A 9,740-nucleotide genomic window follows, 5' to 3' on the forward strand; every position below is an offset into this window, starting at 1 on the left:
TCAGTCATTTATAATCGAAAATTGTAATTTTTGCTTTGTCATAAAAAATTAGACCCCACAATTACAAAAGCGTCTATAGTTAGGGCTTGAAACTCATAAATTTTAAAAAAATATTTGGGGGTTACTATTCTAGATTTTATTTTTTTGGAATATTGAAAACGTCATATTTTTTCTGTTACCCATTTAAAGTGAATGAATTATCGAAGCAATTTCTTACTATATTTCGATAAACTCGCAAGTCAGAAGAAGTTTGTTGTCTCCCAGTTCAACCACAGCAACAGTTTGGTCGTGATAGTACACCATCCGGGCTGATTCGTTGTAGGTCCTTTTCCCAGAGTAACCCTTCAGTTCCGGCTTGGGATTCTCCTTTTTGTTAAACTTGTCGAAAAACGCGGTGAAATTTACTGGAAACGATGTCTTACAGTCGACGTCAAAAACTATGATTCCAACAAATACTAACAAACCGATTATGTCACTCGAAATCATGATGACGAACGTCACAGATAACGTCTATATGTATAAAAAAAAAATGTCCCGAAATCTAGTAGGTTCGGCTGCCTTTTTTCAAAAGAGAGTTCGATACCGATTGGAAATAAGCGAAAATCGGTCACTTGTCAATTTTTTTTTGTCGTTTTCTATCAAGACGAACCATTCTATTTTTTTTTGTGTGGAAACTCGAGGAAGATATTAAAGAACGTCGTTTAAATGTCAGTTGATGCGCGCCGTGAAGATAAGAGAGAGCGGTGACCAGAAACGTAACATGTCTTTGCCGATACTGGGTCAGTACTGTACTAGTACCAAGCGCTGTTTGTCAGGTTTGCTTATGTGTAAGAGCGCGCCTTAGTTTATTGTTGCAGCAAGGCAATAATTAGACTACCGCCGCTCACCTGTTTCTGCCGATGGTTCATTGGCTTTAATGGCGCACAACAATTAACTTACCACCACCATTTTGTCTGTCCTTGGCAGACAACTGCATTGTTGGGCTCGTTTTTGAAGGTTAACTCACATACCTACAATGTGTCCCACTTGAACGGTTTACAAAGCCCATAACTACTGATAAAGTTAAGATCAGTACTAAGACTAAATGAACAAGAGCAACAACAAGGTTTTCGCAAAATTCTCTCAATGATCACCCAAATTTTTATTTAAGACTTCAACAATGTCAAGGACACAGACAAATAGTTGAGAAAATATGTAGATCTGACTTGATGGATCTTCCAGTTCATTTCGACCACGGTCCATCAGCTCGGATCTATCTTTTTGTTCATTCAATTCCGGTCGTGAAAGTTTCAAATTATACCATAATCGCTACCATAACGAGTTCTTCGGTTTTTTTAGGGGATGATTGTGGACAGTGACTCAATCTTCTTCGACGATCATAGTTACGTGAAAAAACGGACCCACAATGTCGAAACCCAAACTAACGACTCTTTATCTCATACCTCGAGTTCTACCGTATGTATCATGCGAATTTTAATTCGTGATAGCATATTTTCGATTAAGTTATTTTTAATACATAAAGTCAAGCACTTCGGTAACAGAACACCCTAACAAGTCGGAGTCTCAGTTGGAGAGTAGTCAAAACGATGAGAAACCAATAAAACCAGACCCCAAAGTTAAACCCCGAAGTCGAAAACGAAATTACAAAACCCACCACCAAAGTACCCAGTATTCTTCAAGTCTTCAAACGCATCCTCTTCTTTATAAAACGACATCGACCGAAAATACCAAAGATACCACCAGGCAAGAGGTCTACAAGGTTAAGGAACTCGGAAATCTTGAAACTGGCGACCCCATGGTACACCCCATAACGTTTTTCGTAAATTATTTTCCAACATTCAACAATCCTTAGGTTTGTTCGCTGTATATTACTTCATTCAATGCTCTGGAAGACCAGATTCTTATGGACGTGGAAATAGACCCATTTGCTCAAGCGATAAAGGAAGTGATAAGCGGGAAGGTGAGGATAAGAAAAACCCCTTGTGGCCTGATCGTGGCTCTAACAAGGGAGGAAGATGCCTCCAACATTATGTCACTTCCTCTCCAAAAGATCTTCAACGGACCCATACAGGTGGCGCGGTTCCAGACAGGAGAAGCAAAGTTTAGACCTGCCGCCATCATCAGAGACATCCCCTGGTGCATTTCGAACATTGAGATAGGGGAAGCTCTGAGACTGCAAGGAATAAAGGCCGGAACAGTTGTCAGGTTCATAATGTCACTACATTAAAGTCCAAAATAAAGTAGAGCCTAATAATAGAGCGGCAGTTAAATTTTACATTACTGTATCATTCCACTTCTGTTATCAGACAGATGTAGACAAAAGATACAATTTAAAATTCGGAATAGAAAAACTGTAGACTATCTCGTCCTCTCATATCTTCCATAAGGATTTAACTGAAATCCTTAGAGACGACCAGTAGAGGCCATGAATGTTTTTGTTGCAGGACGAAGAATTACGTGAAGGTGGAGGTCCAAAATGCATTAGACCTTCACCGCCTCGTAGAGGAGGGTTTGAATTTTTTCGATCATGCGATATTCCCGGCATCAGCAGAAACTGCTGCACATGCAGATCCTGATATCGTGCAGTGCTACAGGTGCCAAGGATTTTGGCATACGTCTACCCATTGCAATCAGATACCAAGGTCAGTTAGTTAATATTATCCTCATCGACATGTGCTTCGCTAAAGAACCTTAAATCTTCGTAATCAGAATCAGTATTTATCTCATACCGCTCTCCTTTTATGACTTCTATTGATATCTCTGTACTTCTTTTGCAACTTCCAACATGTCGGGGAATTCCCGAAATAGTTGATGTGCTTACAATGTCCATGTCGCTTCTCCTGGTGACAAATTGGTTAATAGTAGATGAACTGATGCTACCCTGATTCGGGTACCGTTCGGGTGTTCTTGAAGATCGGGTTGCAGATCTGATTGAGTCTCCCAAGGGTACCGACTAGGGATCCACGGTTGATTGAACCGAAACAAACCTTGTTCTCTATACATCGGCATAAATACAACTTGCACAGGAGAAGTTGTTAGTCCACGTCCAGCATTGGAGATGGAAGAACCTCTGAAGAAGCTCGCCACTCTTCCTAGCGAAACGGTAGGAAGCAACAGCAACCGACGACGGCCTTTAGACCTTGATCAGGACAGCATCAGTTCTCCTTCTGACCTTCTAGTACATGTCATCCCGTTCTTTGTCCTTCCCTGTCCCTTTAACTATTTCCTTTCTTTCGTCTTTCAAATACCCTAAACATAATCCTGACGCTTCCCGATACAGGTGTGTTAGATGTGGTGGTAACCATGACATAGATTACTGTCCACGACCAAGAAACAACCCCATTTGTTGCCATTGTGGCGGTCCACATCATGCAGCATACAAATTGTGCCCCGTAAGACTGAGATTAATGCATTCGAGTGAGGTGACGTTCACGCTTTCGAAGAGGGCTAGCAAGTCTAAATTTGGGACAGTAAATTCGTAGTTTTTTTGGTCATATGGGCAAGGATATCGTAATGAAAAATGTGCATACATTATGTATGTGTTTATTATTAAAAATCGTATTTCTCGATTGCATTGCAAATTTCTTGTATAAACAAATGAATTTGTTTAGTTTTTTATGGGATTTGACGAAATCGTTAAAATGAAGTGATTTTGTGGACATAAATAAACGGTTTGTCTTATATATTGTGTGGTCCCATTATTTGTTCTACTGTTACTATTTTATGCAATAGAATTTATCGGAAACATAAACCTAATACATTAGTAAGTTATTATTATCTATAGAAAATGTAAGTTAACAGTTACTCTTAAAATTACAATTTTGTTGAAACGGTCAACAAAGTCGGCGTTGATTTTCCACTGCCCATCTTCTGTTTTACGCATGCGCGAATGTCGAGTTTAGTACTTAGTAGCTGCCGCTCCGCCATTAAACAATGTTTTCGGTATTTTAAAAACGTGTATGCAATTTTCACCAATTAAATGTGTTTGTTCGCCGTTTTATAACGATAAATAGTGTTAATTGGGAACTGTATTTACTAATGATCATTAAATTACAGTTTATATACAAATACTCTATCAAAACAGTGTTTCTTTGATAACGATGTTGTAAATGTGACGCGGTCGCGTTTCGCGTAGTGTCCGAAAGATTCATCTTTGCTGTGAAGAAATCTTGATTTCCCAATGTAAGTTTTAATTAATATCCCGTAGATAATGATTAAACATTCCTATATATCTAAAGTTTTAATGAAACAGATGAGCAAAATGTAGTAGATATTTGTTAGGTTAGGTGTTTAAAACCGTTTTACTATTAAAAATTGACAGTCTTATTTCCTTATATTAACAAGTTTTTCCTCCCTATCAGTCACTGTGAGCTCGAAACTGTTAACACCACTGTTTCGAGTGGTCGAAATTCACTTTTGGGAACAATTGGTTTAATCACTTTCTTTGTGTTAAAAATTATTTGAAAAATTAAATTTAAAGGANCGTATTGGTCACAACAAGGAAATAGGTAATAAATTTTCACTGATTGACACTAATAAATCTTTTCTTCTTATTAAATAAAAAGATAATTTTTGTGCCTGTAATGGAATAAATAACTAACAAATATTTTTCAACACTCTGTATATCGTGTAGACTTTGTTTGCCCATCATGCTATCATTATTAGATATTAAACAAGGAAATGAATGTAGTAGAAATTGTTAGTGTAGTTGTGTTAAAACTCTACTATGCATATTTTTGTCTATGTTTAACTTCTATTAATAACAATCAATAATTATCGCCTCATTATTTTAAATTTAAATGTAGTTGGAGGGAAATTTGCTATTTACTCTGTTAACACCACTGTTTCGAGTGGTCGAAATTCACTTTTGTGAACAATTGGTTTAATCACTTTCTTTGTGTTAAAAATTATTTGAAAAATTAAATTTAAAGGAATTGTTTGTAAATAGGTATGCAACACATCGTACACTTCAGCATGAGAAATTGCTGATACTAATTACGTAGTACTATTTTGCCCTGTGCTAACAGCACTCATAATTTCTTTTATAAATATATATTCGAATCTTGTGATGGGACTTCGTCTTAACTTAGTTGCTTTAGAGACCAAAAGTTGAATTATTACATCTAAATATAGCAAAAACACATTAATATTTATGAAAAAGAATTTATTATTTTTTCACTGGAAACCATAAATTGAACGTTTTTCTCTTACCAAGGGAAATCATTTTAACATTAAACTTCCTTTGGTACGTTAGGAATACAAAAGTATTTACAATTATTATTTGATGGCAGTTTTTTTTTCTATGTTATTAAGAAAGCTTTCGTTATCCGATATTATTTTTTCAAGTCTTTCTCTTGTGGCCGAGGTCTGGTTCTGTTTTAATTTTTCTTTGGCTGAAGCAACTTGGCAACGGTAGCCTGTTACATTATGAAAAACTCTAATATGTCTGTCGCCTGTTGTTAACACGTATTTGCCGGCAGAGTCAAACAGAAGGGATGTAATTGGACCTAAAAAAAAATGCATCATAAATATAAAAAAAATCAGAAATTCGTATTACAATTGCGTACACGACCACCAAACAAGAAGAACAAAGTCAGCAGAATTAAAAACAGACACATTGTTTATTAAGTACTCATTAAATGCTAATTAAGTGCGCTAATGAGGAATTCGATGTTTCATGCTGCTCAAGAAGAAGAAAAAATTACTTAATAAATGAATTCATCGTTTTTTGTCACACATTAATTAAATGCTTATTAAATGCTCTCGAAACAGATCAGTTGCAAATTAAGTGCTGATATTATTTTTTCAGTAGGAAATAACTCAGAAAGTAATTAAATACATTCAAAAGAAACCAGCTACGAATTAATTGCTTCTTATATTTTTGTAATATAAATATAATATAAATCATTTAANAATGCTCCAAACATTTACCTTCTCATTATAACACTTAATTATTCTTGACTTAGTCTTAAAACAATACATGACTTAAGCAGTAGTTTTTCTTTCGTATACCTGTTTTTGGTTTGCCTGGTATGTCAGCGTATTGTCCAATTGGAGAGGTTTTATTTACTGGAAAAATTATAAGAGCATTTAATTCATAACTGACCTGTTTCCGAAGCATTTAATTACTGTGTAACCAAAAAGCTATATTCAATGTTTAAATAATAAGAACACTTAATTCGTAACTGACCTGTTTCCGAAGCATTTAATTACTGTGTAACCAAAAAGCTATATTCAATGTTTAAATAATTTTTTCACTCTGTTAAATTAATATTATGCTAACGAATCAGTAATTTTCGAAAAATGTCCGAAGCATTTAATTTCTCATTAGGGCACTTAATTAGCGTTTAAAGAACATTAAATTTTTAATGGTTCTATTGATTTTGTTCTTCCTACTCAATGGATTTATATTATAAAAGATAGGAAAAGTGGGAAAAAAATTATAAAGGAAGAGAAGGTTACTAGACGAGTACAGGGTTGGTGGAGAGGGAGTATCGTGCTAGGTTTAATTCAACCCCCCTCTCGCTACCTTTAATAATCAGGAAATATGATTTTTTTATCTATTTTTTGGCTGAATTCACATTATTTCTTGGCACACAGAATATATAAGATATACATGGTCGTTTGTTACCTGTATAAATGTTTTCAATCGTGTAATCCATTTGTCCCGATGATGTACTGTAAAGTGTAAGGGAATCAAACGTTGTTATCGCAATAACCTCGGCATCTGGAGAAAGGGCAATCCTTGAAGGGTTACTAGCCTGTTCATATTTTCCTGTTATTATTAAATGGGGGTCTTCACCTTTTTTATAATCAACTAAAAATAAAAAATTTAAATATGTAAGTAGGGGAAAGAGGGGTGGAGGGCGGTTAGGAGAGGTTGCCTCCACTCCACCCCATAAAAAATACAACCTATATGTGTAAGTTAGGCTTGAGTGGGAATACTTCTCTAATTCCTATGTTTTATTGAATAAATACAAAAAAAAAATATGACTCAAAAAAGGGATGTTTCCACACCTTCCTCATCGGTATGACCACGAACCTTTTGTATCAAAAAGCTTCCAGGTTCCATCTTTCGACACTGTTGCCATATGTGACGTGTCAGCATCAAAGGCAACGTCGTATACACCCGAAGTGTGACCGGAAAGTTCAAATGCCCGCTTTACTTCCTGAAATTCCCCCGCTTTGTTGAAAACTACTTCCCAAACTTTTACGTCCGGCGCAAAACCTGCAAAATACTTTTGTTGTAACAATTGCCTTTATGCAAATTAATGATAATTAAATTGGAACAATGAATCAGTGGGTGTGAAATTGTAAAAAAAAATGTCGTTTAGATTTTCTTTTTGACTCGGATCAACAAACAAAAATAGAAACTTCCTCTTTGTTAATTTTGAATTCCCTGAAGACCAAATTAAAGCTGCTTTAAATAATATTTCTAGATTTTGCACAAATTAACAAAAAAAATAAACATAAACGTTATGGTTTTCTGTAAAAGTTATATATATACGTAATCACCTGAAGCAACAATAAATCTCCCACAGGGTGTTATTTTTGCACAATAGGTGGCCATAAGGTAGGTGTCGACTAAGGCCAGCTGTTGCCCTTTCAAGTCCCAGACGACCATATCAGTCTTGTTAGAACACGTCATAATGAATTTGCCGGTACACGCGATGCCAATTGATATCACGTCATCTTTATGTGCCTAAAACAAAATTGAAGCTATTTTAAAGTAATTATGAAATCGTTATTACGCAAAATAAAATTAAATTTCACAATAATACGTGTGTTCTTATGGGACTCATCCTGCACACTTTTCTACCATAATGAACGTATAGTTGGGACGTTTTAAATTGGCAAAGTCTGCAATAAAACTTTTGCATTTACTTTCTTCTTTCAACTTACTAACTAGACTAGACTGCTTGCTGACAGAACGTCTATTTTTACTCACAACAGACGTTGTAGGGAATATAGTATAATTGACATAGAAAAGAGATGCTAGGTAGGAACTGCAGCGGACACTAATAAAGAAAAGACATTACGCCAATTAATGTGTACCAGAAAGAGATGCTGTACGGGTGCGAAACATGAACAGTGGGCGCGGCGGAAATGAAGTGGTTAGAAGCGTTCGAAATGTGGTGTTAGAGGCGAATGATGAGGATACCGTGGATAGAGAAGGTTACAAATGAAGAGGTATTAGAAAGAATTGGAGAACAGAGGACTCTGTGGAAGTCAATAAGAAATAGGCGAGATAGGTTAGTAGGACACCTTCTCAGGCATGAAGGTCTAGTCAGAGATATATTAGAGGCAAAAACGGGAGTTATGAGAGGTAGAGGTAGACCTAGATTAAATAATTGTTCGCAAATAGTTAAGGATGTGGGTTGTTATAGTTTTAGGGAAATGCGAAGATTAGCTCAGGATAGTAAAGAGTGGAGGTGCGTGTCCAACCAGTCTTAGGACTGACGACCTTATGATAATGAGAAAGGGATGTAGACAAGCAGTTAAAGTGGAAGCAAGAAAGAAGATACGTCCATTCTCACAGATAATTTATTGTGGACTTTGCCAATTTTGATCGTCCGAACTATAGTTGTTTAATTTGATATTTACTTGCTGTTAAATGTAAATACGTAATTTAACTTTCTCGTTTTTACCATTTTACTTACCTTGGGGAATGTTACAGCTTTCACAGCAGGTCCTAACCAACCGTCCTTCTTCTTTTCTACTTTGTAAACTTCCAGTGTGTTATCGTTGAATTTGTTGATAATGAACGCTTTAGAATCCGGACTCCATTTGACAAACGTTGCGTAATCAAATTCTACGTTTATTCTTAATGATTTGTGTTCTTTTTGCGTCAAATCCTTTGTATCCCACAGGAGAACTGTTCTATCTAAAAGGAAAAAAGGCTGTGTTACGTGCAATAGATATACAAAAATAATAATTTAAATTTTCGAAAGTTTTCAATAGAAAAAAAGGTCTTGACAGTTCCACGCGTTTCTGAGAAAAAGGGCCTTGAGAGCCAGACAGACAGACAACGAAGTGATCCTATTTTAAGTAACATATTTTCTTTTCTGGTTTTTTGAAATAATCCATTGATGTTCATTAGTTTTGGAAATAAGAAATAATAATCATTTATTGTAGTACAGTCTTGTATTATATTCCCCTTAACATTATAGCTTGCTAAACTTCAGCTACCCTATTGTCAAATCAAATGCAATATTTGATGATTCGGCTAAAGGTTCAGTTGGCGCCGGTATCTTTTAGTTTTTAACCATATTTGAATATGAGCTCAGAACGCCGAAATCGACTAAATACTAATGTGTCGGTTACGTGATGAAACTAAATATAAATCAGCGACCAGGAATAACCTTATACTTTAATTTTTATTAGACTCAAGGCTCAGAGAACAATACGTTTGTAACAAGCAGTAATGACAATTTATTGTTTTCGTTTGAAGGTGAAGCTGACTGTTATGGCTTCAGTTTTATTTAATATTGAATTTAATAGGAACATAGATTCGCATACTGTCACTGTTGCACCTTTTCATAACAATGATAAATGAAAACGACCAGGGACGGACTAGCCTCCCAAAAAGGAGTCAATCAGGGGGTCAAACCGGTCAGATAAAACTAATGGCCTAAACGAAGAAATTGAAAAATTTAAAACATTAAATTGATAGGTAAATAAATAATAACAATGATAAATGAAAACGACCAGGGACGGACTAGCCACCTAAAAAGGAGTCA

The 9,740-nt window shown here is 35.7% G+C and overlaps 3 protein-coding genes across 3 annotated transcripts in view; 1 reads left to right on the forward strand and 2 right to left on the reverse strand.

Moving 5' to 3' along the window:
* The window catches only part of LOC108732605, an 18,072-nt gene extending 17,295 nt beyond the window's left edge, over positions 1–777 (reverse strand). Inside the window, exon 1 of the mRNA XM_018463491.2 lies at positions 218–777. Within this exon, the coding sequence (XP_018318993.1) occupies positions 218–486 (269 nt within the window). The 5' untranslated portion in view covers positions 487–777. The remainder of the gene's footprint in view (positions 1–217) is intronic.
* On the forward strand, positions 691–3,681 carry LOC108732603. The gene is made up of 6 exons (XM_018463490.2): positions 691–779; positions 1,339–1,455; positions 1,523–1,798; positions 1,853–2,205; positions 2,445–2,642; positions 3,281–3,681. The coding sequence occupies exons 2-6, from the start codon at positions 1,342–1,344 to the stop codon at positions 3,480–3,482; spliced, it is 1,143 nt and encodes a 380-aa protein (XP_018318992.1). The 5' UTR covers positions 691–779; positions 1,339–1,341; the 3' UTR covers positions 3,483–3,681.
* A 1,466-nt stretch (positions 3,682–5,147) lies between these two features.
* The window catches only part of LOC112904893 (transducin beta-like protein 2), a 13,031-nt gene continuing 8,438 nt past the window's right edge, over positions 5,148–9,740 (reverse strand). The window contains exons 3-7 of the mRNA XM_025976058.1: positions 8,661–8,927; positions 7,516–7,702; positions 7,043–7,228; positions 6,632–6,817; positions 5,148–5,507 (exon numbers count right to left, since the gene is read on the reverse strand). Coding sequence (XP_025831843.1) covers positions 5,278–5,507; positions 6,632–6,817; positions 7,043–7,228; positions 7,516–7,702; positions 8,661–8,927 — 1,056 coding nt within the window. The 3' untranslated portion in view covers positions 5,148–5,277. The remainder of the gene's footprint in view (positions 5,508–6,631; positions 6,818–7,042; positions 7,229–7,515; positions 7,703–8,660; positions 8,928–9,740) is intronic.

The sequence above is a fragment of the Agrilus planipennis genome, unplaced genomic scaffold (assembly GCF_000699045.2).
Source record: "Agrilus planipennis isolate EAB-ADULT unplaced genomic scaffold, Apla_2.0 scaffold71, whole genome shotgun sequence".
Classification (NCBI taxonomy): Eukaryota; Metazoa; Arthropoda; class Insecta; order Coleoptera; family Buprestidae; genus Agrilus; species Agrilus planipennis.

Bases quoted from the DNA above. Each gene is read 5' to 3' on its own strand.
- LOC108732603 (XM_018463490.2), top strand. From the start codon at position 1,342: ATGATTGTGGACAGTGACTCAATCTTCTTCGACGATCATAGTTACGTG. The intron at 1,799-1,852 runs GTACACCCCATA...AACAATCCTTAG, and splicing joins TTGAAACTGGCGACCCCATG to GTTTGTTCGCTGTATATTAC. The intron at 2,643-3,280 runs GTCAGTTAGTTA...TTCCCGATACAG, and splicing joins CATTGCAATCAGATACCAAG to GTGTGTTAGATGTGGTGGTA.